Raw genomic sequence first — 20214 nt, forward strand, 5'->3', positions numbered from 1 at the left:
GTGTTTCTATTCGCCCCATTTTACGGTAGGTTTTATAATTGAGCTTGTACGACTGATGATGGCATAAAATCTATTGTAGGTAGTATGATTCGCTCGCTGTAAATGAAAGTATTAATATTTACATATGCGTTTATCGCTGTCAATTACCACACCATCATCGCCGGCAAGAGGTATATAGTGTATGCATATGTGCAAAAGTCCGTTTGACTGGGTTGTTCTAGTTTCAGCTACAGCAACATTGATGAATAGACATAACATTTCGACTATTCTAGAGTAGCACAACTATAATGCTCACACGCATATCGTCGTACAGAAGGCATTCATGATTAGTGGGCACGTCATTGTGAAAAGCACCCGCTCAGTGATACGGATTATCTGCTATCGTCCAGGCCTATGACCACACTAACGTGAATGGAGACCATCCATCCTTCAAACAAAATTAGCTTTTCTTGAAAACTCACCTACCACTGCCGCGCTTACCCCCCACCGGGGAATTAAATCGATTTGACAACCTCAGCTAAATTGCCGCTCATTCAGAACAGGACAAGCGCTACACAAAGCACAGCTAAAAGTCGAAGAGAGCTTTCCATGTTCCACTTTCTGCAAAGTACATGTACATGTCAGCTTTAGTGCCACGCTTCCTCCTACTTCTCCGTCTCGGCGCTTGCATCCTCTGCATGCAAGGTAGAAATTCATGTCGCGTGTCTCTTAAAAGCTCAATAATTAATAAATGATATGCCCAGTGTCCTTGCCCTCGTTTTCGGCATAATATGACTTTTCTTCAACGTTTGTGGCGTTGATTGCAACTGCAATTGTTACATTTAGACAGTTTCCTATCGATTGCAATCCTAAAATAACTCTTATTATTTTTCTTCTTCCACAGAGAGATCCTGCCTCGAAATCTTCGAACCCGCGGCGCGGCGAATACAACGTCTATTCCACCTTCCAGTCACACGAGCCCGAGTTCGACTACCTAAAATCACTAGAAATAGAGGAAAAAATCAACAAGATCCGGTGGCTGAAGCGCAAGAACCAGTCGCACTTCCTCCTGTCGACCAACGACAAGACGATAAAACTCTGGAAGGTCTCGGAACGGGACAAACGGGTCGAGGGCTACAACACGCGGGAGGACAATGGCAGCATACGTGATCCGTCGTCGATCAGCGCGCTGCGGGTGCCATCGATCAAGCCGATGGATCTGATGGTGGAGGCGTCGCCCCGTCGGATCTTCGCCAACGCTCACACCTACCACATCAACTCGATATCGGTCAACTCGGACCAGGAGACGTACCTGTCGGCGGACGACCTGCGGCTCAACCTGTGGCACCTGGAGATTACCGACCAGAGCTTCAACATCGTCGACATCAAGCCGGCCAACATGGAGGAACTGACGGAGGTCATCACGGCGGCCGAGTTCCATCCGACCGAGTGCAACGTGTTCGTGTACTCGAGCAGTAAGGGTACAATTAGGTTATGTGATATGCGCTCGTCCGCGCTCTGCGACCGGCACGCAAAACTGTTCGAGGAACCGGAGGACGTGGACATCACCAACAAGAGCTTTTTCCGCGAGATTATCAGCTCGATCAGCGACGTGAAGCTGAGCAACACCGGCCGGTACATGATTTCCCGAGATTATCTGAGTATTAAGGTGTGGGATCTGCACATGGAGACGAAGCCAATCGAGACGTATCCGGTGAGTATGCTGGCGGAGTTTGTTCTAATTCTATCTCTATTTGTAGGATGTTAAGTGTTCGTGGGTTTTCAGACTTCTGTCGCTTCACGCTTCAAGCGGGTATACAGATCAGTCACAGTTTCACATGTTCTTTCGCCAATCTATTATTCGCGAAGCAAACAAATTGACTGAATCTAGTGAAAATTGGGCTTCAGTTGTTCAACCTATCCACATGACATCTTTGGCGCGTTGTTGAATAGCAGACACGAAGTTCAACAAAATGCTTCCATTCCCATACCAATAAATTTTGATTAATGGCACGAAATCCTTTCGGAATGCGTGGAGCTTTTAATGGCGCGTTGCTTGTGAATGATGCAGCTGTTCCATTTTTTCGCATTTCTCTCCTTCCAGGCCTTTTTTTGTGCCGAAATATGTGGGATAGACTGGCCCTTAAACAAAATAGTTGTAAAACTCAACGGGATACCCCTAGAATTCTATTTAAAATTAAGAAAACCCATCTCTCAAAGTTTCGACTAATTTGGTTGGTTTTTGAGCTGGCGCCTTCGATTTAAAGCAGTGAATGAAATTATCGCGTAAATGAGACGAAAATAGGCCTTTTTTTAAGCAACCTGACAATTAGTTGCCGCCTTTATCTGCGCGAAACAGGTTTCGTGAACTGCTATAATTGTTGATCATTATACTGACGAAAAGCCAATATCGATCCGATCATATGCACTGATCCAACTTTATCGGCTCTAAACATATCGCGATAATTATCACAAGGGAAATAACAAAAATGTTTGCCGCCGACGGGGTTCGAACCCATGTCCATGAGCAAAAACGTCATCAAAACGCGCGTGCATCATAATCACTCGACCACGCCAGCTGAACGAAGGGAGAGATAAAATTGGTATAAAAATGCTACATGCGGAAGCGAAAGACACTCATTACGACGAAACAAGAGTAGAAAAGAAGGAAACCAACTTTTCGTTGCGGGTGATAATATAAATTCTTTGCTGCAGATCTCGTGAGAGCACATTCGCGCAGTGCTGGACGAGTAGGATATTATCGCACCTCTCTTTTCTCCGGAAAATCGGCTTTAGCGATAGGCTTATGATTATCGCCGTGACCAATAATTTCATTCCCTGATTTAAATATTGTATTGTAGAATTACATTGTGGGTTTGTTGCATTCCGGTCTCTTTTGTATTGATTCCTGCTTTGTCACGTTCTTTGCGGTCGCATTGCAGCTCGCGCTGCAGCTTTCTCCACCAAAATCTGTCCGCATCTCATTGAAACAATCGTTTGTACTGCGGTAGGCGTCGGTACCGTACGGGTCCGAACGGGTCATTTGGCCGAATCACGAACAAAAAGTTCAGTCATTTCAAGATTGTAATTAAATTTGTTATAACTTTTTGTACCATAATATGTTATGAAATGAATTGTAACACGTTCTGATATAATCTGGTTATGAATCATCATATATAAATTTTATCAACGGAAGATACTTTTATCTTAATATGATAAAGTCATGATATGATCTGCTAGTGGGGAACGTTTCTCTACACTCTCTGCCAGGATTATTCAATGAACATCGAATGCTGACTCTTTAATTGTTGTGAGCGTACTTATGTACCTACTTATCATCCATAAATCTGGCAGTATCAATTCTGTCGACAACTATAGTGGAATATCAATTCTTTACTGCATTGATAAGGTTTTTGAGAGCATGATACACACGGTTCAGTATAAAGCCAAAAGACACCTGATATTCGATTCCCAAAATGGATTCGGTAAGCAACGATCCACAGTTTCAAACCTTATGTTCTACCCCAATTTCCTTTCATCGGTAATCGAATGTCGTCAGCAAGTGATCGCTGTGTATTTCGACTTCTTGAAGGCTTTCGACAAAGTCTCTCACGATCTTGCTATCAAGAAGTTTGAGCGAGGCAGCGCTGGATTGCAGACTGGCTTCGTTCCTACTTTTGCGGTCGAAAAGTCTTCGTTAGGATCGGAAACACATAATCGAGTGTTCTCCGGGGTTCCCCCGGGCAGCGTTCTAGGCCCACTCATATGTGTGCTGTTCATCGTCGATCTGTCCTACCGTTTGAAATCGTGCAAGCTTTTATATGTTGATCCAGTGTTGTAAACATTCGACATTTTGCGCTTCGTTCGTTTAGTTATCATGGTCAGCAGTCACAGCACAAGCTTTAGAATGAACGTCGACAAGCACATAAACGTGTCAATTGAATGTCGCTTGCAGGGTGGCCGAACCGGGAAAAACGGGAAAAGCGGGAAAAAGGCGGGAATTTGAATCCACCGGGAAAAAGACGGGAAAAATCGGGAATTTGAGGTGGTCACCGGGAAAATCGGTTTTGAACGAATATTTTTGAGCGCTAAACTTACAAATCATTGAAAATTGTTTATTCAAAGCTGTTATGGTTGATTGTACTGTAATGAAGCATTTATGAATTTGTACAAATAGGGCAATCGCTTTGACATGTTCCTCTCTGATAAATGATTATGTAATATTTTTCTATGATCTACGATGCGAAAATGATACAAGCAATCGAATAATATCCACAAAATTTAATCGCTAAGCTATTTAAAACAATTATTTTTCTCGAAAATTTTGCTTCTTTGCACATATAGTGGTGCAACAGTACCGTCAAACGGGGTGACTTGCAACACTTTTCAACTTCAATCAACCAAAACCATGATCTAAACGTAATCTAAAAATCTAAATTCCTTGTAGAACTTTGAATGGCCGGCTCGCCTACAGAATGAGATGATAGAAAATTGAATCGAATTATTTTGTCATATCAAAAGTCATCAAAAAGGTGAATTTTTTTAAATGTCCTTGTGCGGGGTGACTTGCAACACTCACTGCTAATTTAGTTTTTTCCTACAAAATGTTGATATTTTTTATTGATCACACCTGTTAAGTATTGTTATTCATGTATTTAAAGCATTCGAACCAGTACAAGAACATTTAGAATACATTTTTGTAAGAAAATAATTGAGCTATTTTTGTATGGGAAAAAGAGGCGTTAAATCATCAAGGTCCAATATCTTAACTGAACAATATTTTTAACGAGTGTTTGTAGTTGATTGATGAATTATTACTCTTTTGATTATAAAGTAGACCTAACACCATAGTTTTTAACTTTTATAAAACTCTAAATTGCTTAGAAATAAAGTGTTGCAAGTCACCCCGCATAGGTACATTTGTACAAAAATTATTTTTATTAAAAAGTTGTTGCTACAATTTCGTAAAATAAATTTCGTCATATTATCACTTATTAGTTATCGGAACAACATGTAGAGTATTACTATTGTACATTAAATCTATCTCATGTTTTCAGGTCACGATTTCGAACCTCCATCAAGTATCAGTTTTCTAGACATTTAAAAGAATTATGTTTATTGTATGAACATATTTATAATAGCAGTTTTAATCGTGGCCCCTACTTGAATTGTGAGTCATACGTATTGATGCACCGATTTAAAACGAATTTTCTATTGAAAATTGTGTTTTATAGTGAAATTTAGTTGTAAATTACAATGTGTTGCAAGTCACCCCGCCGTTGCAAGTCACCCCGTTTGACGGTACCCAGAGTGCAGGGTCCCATAAGCAATCAATGGATTGCGCCGTTGAAGGAACCATGCTTATAACATACCACCACTAAAGAAATAGTGTTCCTATAATTGTTGCAAGGGTTTTTGCTAGGAAGTTTTGAATAAATCGTAATTTCATACATTTAAATGATAGAAGGAATGGTTAGTTGGAATCACATATTTTATGATTTTATCAGACAGTTTCAGCTGTTTTCCCTTAGGTGCATTTAATATGTCTTATTAAATATTAATGATTTGATTATAGACTAGAGTATTCTTAAAAATGTTTTATTTTACCAATGGTTAACGATGTTTCGATTTACTTTTTATATTTCCTCTTACTGTCAGGGATAACATTTTTTGGACTCTATAACTTATTTAACTTACAGTTTCACATCAAAATTGAAAAACTTAAGAAGATTTAAGCATTTAAAAATATTGCATTGAAAATAAGTCCAGATGTTTTTGAAAACAATCCTTTATTTATAAAAGCTTGTAATATGAAATAAGCTAGCTAATCGACTAAAAATAAATAAAGTACTACATGCTTTTATTTGTTTGGCTTCGTTTCATTTTCAAGAGATGTGCCAGCTTTGGCCGGTAAATCTCTCAAATAAAGTTATTTATCTATCCTGTTTTTCATCATAAACTTATTTGGTTTAGAAAACCTTTCATTCTCATGAAGAAAGAATTGAAGGATTAGAAGTGGAAATATCTTCAACCTCATTAACTGTTTGGGACCCTGGATGGTTTATTTTGGCATCTGAGGTTTTTGTCGGCCAATTGTCTTGACAGTAAGATACACCTAAGCAAGAAGCATATTGTTGAAAAATATGGGTTCAGTAGCTTTAAAAAAAAGCCTACCAAAGTGAGCAAAAACTGACAAAAATCTCCTAACTATCACATATAAAAACCGGGAAAATACTAAAAAATATACCGAGAAAACCGGGAAAAAAGCGGGAATTTGAAAATTGGATTTTGGTGGCCACCCTGCGCTTGACTCGATGATATTTGCATAAATCATAAGTTTTGCATAGAATTCAGACATCGGACTATAAACACACATACAGTGAAAGCAGAACAGAAACAAACAAAACCGTAACGTTTCCCAGCGAAGCTATCGTGGTCAGTATGGCATTCAATTGACATTTTTCTTTTCGACATTCGTTTGATCGCTCGTGTTGTGAGTGTTTAAGGGAAGCGCTGCCGAATATCAGCGAAAACGTGTCGACTACCGTGATTGCTTACAACACTGCAGTGCACTGGTTGATACCTTCACAAGCTCTACAATCAGACGTCAACGAGCTGCTTCTATGGTGTTCAGAAAATAGAATGCTAATAGAATGTGTGTAACCACTGCCAAGGCTCTCACTGTCTTTGGGTTTATTCGACGTAACTCACGAGCGTTTCAAGATATCTACACCCTAAAGACATTGTATTGTTCATTAGTGCGAAGCATACTGGATTACGCTGTTTGTGTGAGGTCATTTTATCCCACTACTCAGGTTCTCCAGATTGAAAAAGTACAGTAGTTTTCTTCGTTATGCACCCAGGTCACTACCGTGGAACGACCCTGTGAATCTTCCGGACTATCAGAGCTGTTACATGTTGCTGAATATGGAAACGCTCTCATTTAGGCGAACAAAATTAAAGCGAATGTATGTGTTCGATTTGATCATGCTCAATATTGATTGTAACGGTTTATTGCGGAAGTAGGGTTTCTCAATCCAAGTCATTTTTTACGTAGTCGTCAACTGTTGGCACCTAGAACGCATACACTGAACCAAGGAATCATATCAGGTTTATCTGAAAACACGCATAGTTTTTTCCATGTAGCTTTTTACATAACGCTCATCAAAATATCACATAAACTTGTGCGATTTCTTTTTGATTAATTTCATCTGATAAAACACATACATTTGATGCAAATTTATCATACGAACCATTGGATTCTGTCAATGAGTTCTATGTGAAATTCAGATGAAAGTTATTGGCATTGTTAGTGATTTTTATTAGATATTAAAATGAGTTTGTGATGATTCTTCTTCAGTTTTTATCCAGTAGAATTGATGAACAATCTAACCATAGTTTTTAAAAATCTGTTTATTTTACACATGATTGGCATTTGTGTGAATAAGCGAGGGAAGCGAATGCATTGGTTAACCGATTTTATTAGCTCTGAATTCTTCTGGATGGTTTGTTCCGTTCCTACCGACCTTGTTCCGTTGACTTCAGCTAGGAATAAAGTTGATGTTTTCTGTGAATTCAAGTCTAAAGAAGTAATTCACATTCATTTTTTCGTTTATAAATAAATAACGTTTTTTACTTACTTCTTGATTATCCCAAACATTATTCTGTGATCCACGTCGCGTTGAAACAAAATTTTATTCCAAATACTCCACGATGATTCTTTCGAGACTCAAATTCGCCATTGCGAAATAACGCTATACTTTTCACATCTGCCAATCCCATAGCATTCATTGGATTGAATACATAACTTTTGTTCATATACGTTTCATAGTGTTCAAAATTGAATATTATGGAGTATCATAATGAGATTTATGTGTTTCTTACATGAATGTCAATGGACACATATAACGTGAATCGGATTTCAATTGTCGTAAGAGTATGTGACGTTTTTAATATCTTCTATGATATTTCTTGGTTCAGTGTAGGACTGCGTATGGTCAAACTTCTACGATCCTACTCCACTTGGCCCAACCATCTAGCTCGTTGCGCTTCTCTTCGTCTTGTACCGGCCGGATTCGAGGTGAACACCATTTTTCCGGCATTCTCACAACGGGCCCCGCCCATCGTACCCTTCCAGCTTTGGCAACTTTCTGGATACTGGGTTCATCGTAGAGTTGCGCAAGCTCCTGGTTCATTATTTTCCTCCTTACGCCGTTCTCACATACTCCAAAGATCGTCCTAAGCATACATCGTTCAAACTCCTAGTGTTCGCAGGTCCTCTTCGAGCATTGTCCACGTCTTAAGTCCGTAGACGACAACCGGTCTTATAAGCGTCTTGTACATGGTACACTTAGTACGGAGATGAAGTTTACTTGTGGAGTCTGTAGTAAGCTCGACTTACGGCAATGATACGTCTTAGAATTTGTCTGCTGCAGTTGGTATCCGACGTTTCCAATGATCCGAGGTAGATAAACTCGTCCACCACCTAGAACTCATCTCCGTCGATCGTCACGCGTCTGCCAATGCGAGCTCTATCGCGCTCGGTTCCTCCAGCCAGCAGATATTTCGTTTCGACGTATTTACCTTCAATCCAACCCGATCTGACGTTTCAGCCTGGTATACTAGCAACCACCTGCAACGTTCTTCCGACAATGTCCACGTCGTCAGCGAAACAAATGAACTGGCTGGATTTATTGAAGATCGTGCCCCGCATGTTGAAGCCCGCCCGTTTCATAACACCTTCTAGCGCAATATTGAACAGGAGGCAGGAAAGACCATCGCCTTGTCGAAGTCCTTTGCGTGTTTCAAACGGGTCCGATATACCCGATATCTTCACACAGCACTGTACACTATCCATCGTTGCTTTGATCAGTCTAGTCAGTTTCCCGGGAAAACCATTCTCGTCCATAATCTTCCATAGCTCTTCGCAGTCGATGGTATCATAGGCCGCTTTGAAATCGATGAATAGGTGGTGCGTAGGGACTTGATATTCGCGACACTTTTGGAGGATCTGCCGCAACATAAAGATTTGGTCTGTTCTCGATCGCCCGTCCACAAAACCAGCTTATTCAATTCCCACATATATGCTTGCTAGAGGCGATAGACGGCGGAAGATGACCTGAGAAAGCACTTGTTTTATACGCAGCGTTTTGAATGGTGATCGATTGTCCGACATTTCCCCGAAAACTATTACCCCGAATCAAATTTTCCACAAATCGGTTGAAAATTCTCAATTCTGAATCAAAACTAACCTGGGGCAATGTCGAAAAATGTCGTTGATTGGTTTTATTCATGTTTTCAGTGACACAGTGACCTGCCACTATGGTTTCCTGAATATGTACTTAATTCTTCGAGGTTTTGGGAATAATCGCGGGACAATTTTCCTATAAACGTTAAGGTGTCCATACTGCCCCATGGGGGAGTCCACTTTGCCCCGCTAGCTTGATGGTGACTACCAAATGTAAGCTTTTTTTAAACCTTTTTTTGGAAACAAAATATTTTTTCCAAATTATGCAACAATGTTTAACAAATGCTTAAGAACTCTAAAAAGCATACTGCACATACAAAACAGTATAATATTCATGTCTTCACATCCAAAATAGGCAAATTCCTTAGGGTGTCCATACTGCCCCGTGTCCCCCTAGAAGGTTGGTTTTGAATGAATATTCAAGAGAAGAATAAAGCTGATGATTTATGTCGTTTGTCCGAACATAATACACCCGATTCTGTTTTTGCACGGGGGATGCGTACCGTGCAAAAAAAGTTTTCAGTTCAAAATTTCAAAAACCGTGCGAAAAAAGAACACATTTCTCGACGTTCTCGAATCGGGTGTACATCTGAATAACATCTGGCTGCAGTGATGCATTTTAAACTGAACGCGAGCCAAAAATGAACTGAACGCGTTCTAATTTTGCACGAGAACCTAGCAAGCATTGAACTCTTGTGCAAGATTCTGCACCTGCTCAAGAACGGCCCGTTCACTTCAAAATGCACAATGAAGTAAAGAACCCGAAAAAACTGCACCAGACTATAATACATTCATATCACTCAACATATATGGAATTTCAAATGTTTTTCAATATCTAGCAAAACTTCCGCGTTGAAATATGTCGTGTATCTGCCATGAAAACAGTTTTCATTTCAAGTTCAATTTTCAGCTCGCTCGGGTTCAGATTTTTGAACTGCTCAATGAGCAAGCCTACTTGATCTCTCGTTCAAAAGTTTGAACTGGAACGCAAACTGAACGCGTTCAAATGCAACACTGTCTGGCTGAACTGGCAACAGCAGAATTATGGAATAAAGTTTGACCGGTTGCAAACAGTTTGCAGGATTCAAAGACGTGACACAAATGAGATGCACTGAAGCCTGCATGAAAACTTAGAAATAATAAATGAGTCACTAAGCTGATTACTTCCGCGTTAGTAGTTTCTGTTTCTTAAAACGAAAGCAGATGGTTAATTTTCTATGAACTACAATTTATAACGTAAAAAAGGCTTGTTTTTTAATATTATAAATAATTCCTTATATAACTGCTCTAATAATCGTGGCATAAAAATAGTTGATAATTTAAAAGCTAGTCTCGCCTTCTTATCATCGTAGGCAGTTCTTTGAAGCTTTGCTGTATTATTATTGTTCTGCTTGCAACTGATACTCTGCCGTGAATCACCAACCAGTGCCATCTGTAAAAAGCAGGGCTGCCAGATGTACAGATTTCTCTGTATTACACAGATATTTTTATTCTGACACAGATTAAATTTGTATGGAACACAGATTTTCTTTCAACAATTTTTACATGGACACAGGTTTTTTGTATGGGACACAGGTTTTTTGTATGGGACACAGATTTTTTAACCTCGTGGATACAGATTTTCTATCAAATCATCTGGCAGCTCTGGTAAAAAGTAGGCATAGAGAAAATGGATTGTGAAATTTCCAAACTCGTTTTCCATACAATGATTCAACAAATTCCAGAGGAAACATTCACAATTTGCTTTTCACTACGATATCTTTCTGAAAAAATTATAGAGATGATCAAAACGCGGTTCTTTTTGTGTTATACGGTGCAAATATCTGTAGTGGGACTGATGTGGGACAATCCAGTTTGGTATTTTTTTTCCTAATTTTACAGAACAAATTATATTATCTCATAAGTGCAGCTGAAATAGCATTGGAAGATATGTTGATAACTGAACTTAACTCAATTTTGACGAAAATGCAGGTGAGACTGACTTGCGATTCACGGCAGTACTGATTTCATCAGAAATTTGCCCTTCTTATATTAGAATGATGTTCTTTATACATAAATATATCAATAAAAATTAACAGAACTTTTGAAACTTTATTCAGATTTTTTTTTCTGGTTATTATATGCTATTACTGTTTGGTAAACTTATATTGATTGTCAGTAAATCAATAAAGAAGCATGTTGTCTTTTAAATATATTTAGAAGGAAGACTCGAGGCTTAACTGTGTAGTAAATGAACTCACTGTAGCTACTGTCACTAAGTATAATGCAATTAAGTTTAACCTACCAGATATATGGCATAACGACGTTTGGCCTAATATGGCATCTCTGCGTAATCGTGCGAAACAATGTGAAAGAACAGCTTATTATTAAAAAAAAGGAAATTTCAAATTGAATTATTATCAGCTAAGTGCCACTAAATATTAGAGCAGTATAAATATAAAGAACAGCCTATTATTCTAAGAAGGCAAAACTAAGCCGAATGTTCATTCGGCCAAATGTCCATAAGCCAAATACCGATACTCCAAAGATACCGCTTCCAATGAAACTGCCTATCATGTGCTCGCTTTTTTCATCAGGCTATCACAAAAAAAAGTTGTGTTGAGTCCAATGCCCGTGGCAATTTATTTTGAACACATCGATATTATAGCAAACTAATCAATTTTCATCTAGTCTTACATCATCTAGCATGTTAAGTACTTTTTGGCAGCAGAATCATGAATAGCTTTCAGAATTACATTTCGATTTTTTCGGGAAAATGGTACATTCTGAAAATAATTTTCGGGGAATAGTACATTCGGGGAAATTGATAATTCTCACATTCTAACTAGTCACCCTTTATTGTGTATTGGTTATATTGCTTTTATTTATTTATTTATTTATTTTAATAAGTTCCGCTCCAATACCATCCTTCCCAGCCATCATGAGGGCATTCCTCTTGCTGCCTTGGTCTTCCCCCATCTGCGTCATTAAGATGCTCACAGTAGTGCTGCTTCCACCTTTCAATTTACTCAAATTCGTCCGTCAAGATACCTCCCTTCTAATCCCGGCACATTTCGGCTCGCGGCCCAATGCCTTTGCGGGATGCATTGAGTTTCTTGTAGAACTTACGCGTTTCTTTAGAACGATACAGCTGGATACGAGGGCCCAGATAGCCGTAGCGGTAAACGCGCAGCTATTCAGCAAGACCATGTTGAGGGTCGTGGGTTCGAAACCCACCGGTCGAGGATCTTTTCGGGTTGGAAATTTTCTTGACTTCCCAGGGCATAGATATCTTCGTACCTGCCACACGATATACGCGTGCAAAAATGGTCATTGGCACTGTAAGCTCTCAGTTAACAACTGTGGAAGTGCTCATAAGAACAATAAGCTGAGAAGCAGGCTCTGTCCCAGTGGGGACGTAATGCCAGAAAGAAGAAGAAGACAGATGGAGCAGCGGCGCTTTCGAGGATGATGTCTAACGGCTCCACTATAATTTCCAGCAAACGCAAGCTCCTGGCAAGCGTGGCGCTATCCATACTAAGGTATGGAGGACCAAACTGGTCAAAAGCGCTTAGAACGGGCAGAAATCTAAAGCGGTTGGAAAGCACGTATAGGATCATATGCTTAAGATTAGCATACACATACCGAACGGTTTCTAAAGAGGCCGTGTGTATCATAGGCGGGATGACGCCCATCAGGCTCATCATCAAGGAAGATGTTCAATGCTTCAACCAAAGAGGTACCAGTGGATTCTGCAACGCGTGTGAAGAGGCAACTCTCAGAGGTTGACAGCAGGAATAAGATAATTCCTCTAAAGGTAGATGGTTTCATCAGCTAATACCAAATGTGTCAGATCGGTATAAAAAAACATGGGGAAGTGAACTTCCACCTGACGCAGTTTCTGTCAGGACATGTTTGCTATAGGCAGGCTTCTTCCTTGCTCTTGACTTATCCTCTTTCTCCCCCTTTTAATGATCAACTAGAAAAGAGAAGCGATTTTACCCACACACAAACTGAGCGTACGAGCTCTGCGGGATGAAGAGTTCACACGTTTGTATTTGCTTATTTTCATTCCCACAGTGGTAAAGAGTTTGTTTTGACAACCTCAGTGCATAAAAGAGAAAGAGATTATTTTCTCCCTTTCTCAGTTACGAGGAGAGCATTTTTTCCCATTTCTCAGTTCGGGGAAGAGCATTTACAGACAGCTCTTCGCTGTCTTTTTGTAGCTCTTTGTCCAAAAGGGCAAAGAGGAAAGCGAAATCATGCTCTTGCGTTGACGGAGAAACCAACCTCAGTTCTTCCCAAAAGCAATGATGATGTGTTTGCAGAGCCTCGCAGTAAGCTAGAGCTGTCAAATGGAAGATGTGCGTTTGGATAGAGCCAACGTTTCTCTCCACTCTCTCAGCCACGGATTATTCAACCAACATCGAATGCTAACTCATTGTTGTGAGCGTACGAGGTCGCTCCATCTATCAGATCAAGATGAGCAAAATAAAGCCTGGCTATAGGCAGTACCTGCATTAGTTCAAGCACTCAGAATTTCCTCTTCGAAGAAATACCGTAAGGTGCTTCCTGGGAGATAAGCATCTGAGACCAAGGGTAATGTCGGTGCACTCTGTACACCACTTGACCAATTCAGCTAGAATTGCATGGGCTGGTTCAAGTGGGTCGTCGTTGGTGCGACATCTCCACACTGCCTGAGTTACCCTCACAAGCGTCTGTGTGCATATTTGTCCCTTGTGAAAAAGGACATTCAGCTACCAATGTTACTTGGGTTGTAGCAAGCGAATATTCAGCAAACGCATTCTTCAGTTGATCGTTGACTATTAAGAATTAAAGTTAGTCGTGGATTCTTCCGTCGATTACGAGACGACAATCTACCAAAGTTATTATAGTGAATATCGATGAATTTAGTGGGGGATGTTCCTAGGGGTTACATATTGGACTTATGAGCTGTCCTAATTGAATTAAAAATTTCTAATTCTCCGCTATTTTCCGGTTCTACTATCCATAGGTGCATGAATACCTCCGCACGAAGCTGTGCTCACTGTACGAGAACGACTGCATCTTCGACAAGTTCGAGTGCTGCTGGAACGGCAACGACAGTTCGATCATGACCGGCAGCTATAACAACTTCTTCCGCGTGTTCGACCGCAACAGCAAGAAGGACGTCACGCTGGAGGCGTCCCGGGACATCATCAAGCCGAAGACGGTGCTCAAGCCGCGCAAGGTCTGTACCGGTGGCAAGCGGAAAAAGGACGAAATCAGCGTCGACTGTTTGGACTTTAACAAGAAGATCCTGCACACCGCTTGGCACCCGCTCGAGAACATCATCGCCGTCGCCGCTACCAATAATCTATTTATATTTCAGGATAAGTTTTAGCTAATAGTAAGCGTAGTAGTAATAATCAATTATAAATGTGTAGGCTGAAACAGAAAGAAACAAACAAGGTGAAACAGATTAACAGACATTGGTGAGCAAAACAAAACGCGGTGATCGAGCGATAGATTGAGTGTCGTCGTCGTAAGGGTATGCTGAAAGGCCGAAAGTGGTAAACAAAAAAGAAAAACACATACACACAAACACAGATTTAAGTATTGAGAGCAAACAGAAAGAGGCACAGAGAGAAATATGAATTCGAGAGAAAGGAAATCGTAATAATAGCGTAACATAGAATCATATGGTATATTTCGAATCTAGAAATGATACAAATGAAAGGGGAAAGAAGAGGAAGGAGAGATTATGAAATTAAACAAAAAAGAAACACAACAAACAATGGGAAAGCTTTTTATAATATACCATACAAAGATAGAGAGGAGAGAATTAAACACCGAAACGGGCAGAAAAAAAAACTCACGCACTTAAAAACAGTCGCATGCGGAACGAAGGCTGAAGGAACAAAAAAGACAAGATCAGAAAACGGAGAGGAGAAAAAGCGAATCGATTGTGTGGTGTTTTCTGGGAGGAGCGAGGACAATATCCGAAATGTACTGTTAATTTGAAAAGTGCCGGGAGACTCTCGCTTTGATGAGAGTCTTGTTGTATGAAATGAAAAAAGTCATTTGTGACTGATAATTTCTTTTGGAAATTGTTGTAAATCAGGCCACATTAGTTTTTGTGTAGTTAAACTCAGCATATTTTTTTTCGAACGGAATCAAATGAATTCCTCAAAGTAACTCTAGATACATTTGAACGTATGCTCAATTAAACATTCCGAAGAACTTATTGCGGAAATCCATGTTGCTTTTGTGAAAATTGTCAAGCTTTAAGACAATACAACAGATTAAAGGAATTTGATATGTTACTGTACAGCTGTTAGATAGATTAAAATAAAGGTTCACTGATAATAATATGAATTTTTGAAGCACTTTTGTGTCGGATCGAAAAATCTGACGGACTTTGAAAGAAAGGCTTAGAATTCAGTTACATTTGAGCTGTTTGATTCTTCGGATATACACATTACAGCCATTTTCGCTACTTTTTTGAAAAAGTGTTTTTTTTTTCACAAACGGTACATCTTGGCGAATATGTTAGTCGCATCTTCAGAAAATGGCACACAGTCAAGAAAATGCAGTTATTATCACAGAATTATCCTTAACAAAACAAAAAAAAAAGTAGCAAGCAGAAGCGAAAAGAAGAAAAAAATAAATATAATAATTAAAAAAATAAATTTGCAGGATAAGCGAAAACACACTCAGAAAAATGAAAGATGAGAAAACGAGTGCGGCAGTAAAACAAACAAAATCGCAGCAGCAGCGCATATAAATCGTGTATGGATGCTTGAATGGATGGAGACGATCAGAAAAGTGTATGTTCGCGCGGGAGGGATGTGCATGGAAACGTGTATGTAAGGTAGTTATAAAAATGTTTAAAAAACAGAACAATATGAGATAGTAAAAAAAGCAGTCCCTTACACCGCCACCGCCGCAGCAACACCAGCCGAAACTGATTACGATTATTGTCAATATTAATTGATAGAGTTTAGACTTAACTTTGAATCATCTTTATCATCATAATCATCATCATCAACGATACACTCAATAGAGCGAGATAACAAGAAAAGCATCCGCCACAAACACACACACAGCTGACGAAGGCTCCAGAGCCGTGCACTAGAATATTGCAAAAAATTGCCATCACTCCCCCTAATCAAAAGCAGCATCATTCATCGTCAGTTTTGTTTTATTTTTAACGTTCAGTAGTCCTTATCGGTGGACATTAGAAGACGACTTTGTGCGCGCGCGCGTTGTAATCAAAAAACGAAAACGGCAAATCAAGAAACCCCACACAACATATAGGTACAGTTAAACTTACAAACAAACTTAAGCCCCGCGATGGCCAGAAAGCCATCGTTACTTGTTGCATTCTTTATAATTACGAACATATAGAATATTGATTGATTGAAAGTATTTTGCTTTAATTGGCCGGGAGCGTCTTCACACACACTCCTCAGCCGACGGATCCACTCAAAACAGAAACACAAACTCTTAAGAACATAAATTTCGTTTTTAAATTTTATTTTTTAAACATAAAATGGAAGTTCCATTAGCCAGCAAGCAAACAAAAAAAAAAAAACTACAACCAAGTAAAGCAAGAACAACAACTATTGTACGGAATGATGCGAGTAGGTGGAACAGACAAAACATTCGGAAATAAGAAACGGCATCTGGTTTGGATTGATTGATGTGAGTGAAAACGAGAGAATGCAAGCGGCGAAGCAAGTTTGAGGGAATAATTTAGAGGAAAAGGGGCTAAACATGGGAGGGATATGAAGCGCTTTTCTCGTCGTCGTCGTCATCATCATCCGACCGAACGCTTTTGTTGGAACAGATAAAAACGGAGTTTTTCCTTCATTGGCTATAGAAGCTTCGAAAATCCTAGCTGTTGTAGAGTCTGTAAATTAGATAATGTTCTGCTTGGAAGCACCGTTCTACTTCAAACTCTGGGCACTCTACATTTTATAGAGAAGGTTTAGGGGGAAGTCCTCTATGCCCGGACACTTTTTGTATTTTGTTGATATTTCAGAATCTACATTAGTTTTACCGTTGATTTTTTACAATCTGAATAACTAACAATATTTTAGGTAAAAAATGACATGAAAAAAAATATACCTTTAGGGGAACCTGGTCCAATTCGGACCCTGTTCTAATTCGGAGCATCAAGCATTTCTCTATACTTACGCTACTGTAAAGATCGTCTGTACCGTTTTCTACTCACCTTTCGGCTTGGATCTAACACAATAAATTCGACGCCTTTCAGTTAATTCGTTTGATTTTTACATTGGTTTGTTGTTTTGAAGTGCTCTAGTGTACCGTCAGTTAGAATTATTTCCAAGATTATTTACGCGACAATAACTCTCCAATCTTTCTGTGTTATTTTTTAATGGAATCCCCAAAGCCTAAGCTTTCATCTGACCATATGGTTTTGATATGTCTATGCACTGTTTTGCCTCAACTAGTTCTAACATCACAAAATTGTGCTTATTCTGCGCGGCGTGTGAGTCGAGACGAGTCGCTCTCACCGCTAGTGACGTGAGAAGACTAATGTTAATCAAATGGGAGCGAGTCGACAATTGTCACCTCATTCGACTGGTGTTAGGGCCCATTCACAAATTTCATAACGCCGGAGGGGGTGGGTGGGTGTCCTAACGATGTTAAGACCCATGCAAAAACTGAATAATATTCATATAAAAAGCGTTACAAGGGGGTGGGTGGGTGTCAAAAATGACCAATTTCAGCGTTATGAAATAAATGAATGAACCCTTACCTCACACGCCGCGCAGAATAGGCATGTGTGTTGGTCCAATCCGGACCTTTCGATATGATTCAATATGGACGTTTTGATTTTCGTCTATTCTAAGAACTCCACCCTTTGAAAGTCTTCTCGACTTGGTAGAAAATCACAGCAGTTGTAATATTGATTATTGTTGCCTTTGTTTCTGTTGCAGTCAAGAAAAAGGCTTCGAAAAAATCTAAGTAATGAGCGGTTCCACGCGAAATCGTCCATAAAATGCTGAAATCTGACATGTACCATTCCGATTTGGATGAAACTGCGCAGATGTATTAAGTATATGAGACGAAAATTATCTCATATAATTGGGGATCGTTTAGAATCGAGAGTAACTTCTGATAAGGGCGTATGTATTTTTGGCACCACCATTTGAAAAAAATTGTACCTCGGAACCGTTTGTTATAGAGAAATAGCGTCTGAGGAGGGATGGTAGACAATCAAATAGGCTTTTAAAAAAAAATATACACTGAAAAAAAAATACTTTTATTTTCACGAAAAAATCGAAATTAAACCTTAAAACACAAATTGCAAAAAATAGGTATCTGCGATTTTTTTTTCAAATTTTTCCTGTAAAATTTCAATGTAAAACCAGATGTTTTAAGCACAGTTTCAACATGGTGCAATCTAAAATAAAAAAGTTTTTCTAAGAGCAACTTTTGGTGCATTTCTGAAAATTCAATTTATAGCCGTAGAAAAGACGTTTTGATGCTGTAATATGATTCTTCATCCAAAAACAATTCTAAATGCTAATAACAATGATCTCCCTAAAACTAGCCGTTTTCTAGATATTTAGGATTCAATTATATTAATATCATAAAACTTAAGAAAATACGCCCGTTTCATAAGTTACTCCAGATGCTCCACCAACAATGTTACGTTTATCTCTTTCCACATTAATATCCCATGTTTTAAGGGCAGTTTCAACATGGTGCAATTTAAAATAAAAAAAAAATTCTAAGGGCAACTTTTGGTGTATTTAAAATAAAAAAGTTTTTCTAAGGGCAACTTTTGGTGTATTTCTGAAAATTCAATTTCTGGTTATAGAAAAGGCGTTTTGATACTGCAATATGATTTTTTATCCAAAAGCAATTCAAAATTCTAATATCAATGATCTTCCTATAAGTTACCGCTTCAAGATATTTGGGATTGAATTATATTAATATCATAATCAACTTAAGAAAATACGCCCGTTTCTTACATTATTCCAGATGCTCCATCAACAATGCTACGTTAATCTCTTCCCACATTAATATCCCATCTACTTTTTCTTTGACATTTAGACGGTTGGATGAACTGTTCGAAAGATACAGGATGATTGTTGGAATATTGTTGAGAATTAATATAAGTATTACCACAGACAAACAGACGTAACACTGGATAAATTTCCATCGCCCACGAATTTAACGATCAGTTTAAAATACAACAGTTGTCAAGTTCACAACCAGAGTTGCGCGCGTCGCTTTCCTTCGTGTTTGACATTTCACACTACTGCCACCTGTTGGACATGTGGCACAAAAAGTTATTTCGTTCAATAAGCTCACTAGATGGTGGTAGTATTTGTGGTCGAGAGAATTTTGTGAAAAATGTTCTAGGTGTTACTTCTGTTTGTCTGTGGTATTACGATGGAAGATGATAATATGAATGATGTTAAGGAGGGGAAGAAGGAAAAACGCCTTTAAACTTCTTAACCTTATTTATTTATTCTCACGATTATTGTACATAATTTCAATATTTTTATTTGTCCTAATATATATTGGTATAGAACAGATATTAAATGTCAACTTATTTGATTATGTTTTTACTTTTCTATAAACATTATAATAGCTTACTGCCTCATCACTTGAATACAGTTTTGCTGCGATTCGGAAATGGGTACAAAGCAATGGAATTTCTGTGTTCCTGGAATTAGCTTTGCTTGTTGATGGTTCTTCTGATCCTTGTTCGTAATCTTCCTGTGACACAAAACAAAATGACAATTTTGTCAGGTATTCTTCTCTCCGCTTACTAGCCCACTCATACAAAGCTTTTGCATTAGTGGTTGGATGCTCATGCTGTCTTGCCAGACTAGCTCTAGTAGCCATCCTTTTCAATGTACCACCAATGGCATCACATGGCCCTTTACCATGTGCAGTGGCAAAAAAATGCCATTCTACGTCAATATCGTACTTTGATTTAAATTGACATAAGGTCGCAATTTTTTTTATTTTTATATTGGGAT

The 20214-nt window shown here is 39.0% G+C and overlaps 1 protein-coding gene across 12 annotated transcripts in view; it reads left to right on the top strand.

Moving 5' to 3' along the window:
* The window catches only part of LOC5579206 (protein phosphatase PP2A 55 kDa regulatory subunit), a 178625-nt gene extending 161834 nt beyond the window's left edge, over positions 1 to 16791 (top strand). For all 12 annotated transcript variants that reach the window (XM_021857621.1, XM_021857620.1, XM_021857624.1 and 9 more), the window contains 2 exons: positions 884 to 1693; positions 14220 to 16791. In XM_021857621.1, coding sequence (XP_021713313.1) covers positions 884 to 1693; positions 14220 to 14588 — 1179 coding nt within the window. In that variant the 3' untranslated portion in view covers positions 14589 to 16791. The remainder of the gene's footprint in view (positions 1 to 883; positions 1694 to 14219) is intronic.
* Positions 16792 to 20214: the final 3423 nt, after the last annotated feature.

The sequence above is a fragment of the Aedes aegypti genome, chromosome 1 (genome assembly GCF_002204515.2).
Source record: "Aedes aegypti strain LVP_AGWG chromosome 1, AaegL5.0 Primary Assembly, whole genome shotgun sequence".
Lineage (NCBI taxonomy): Eukaryota > Metazoa > Arthropoda > Insecta > Diptera > Culicidae > Aedes > Aedes aegypti.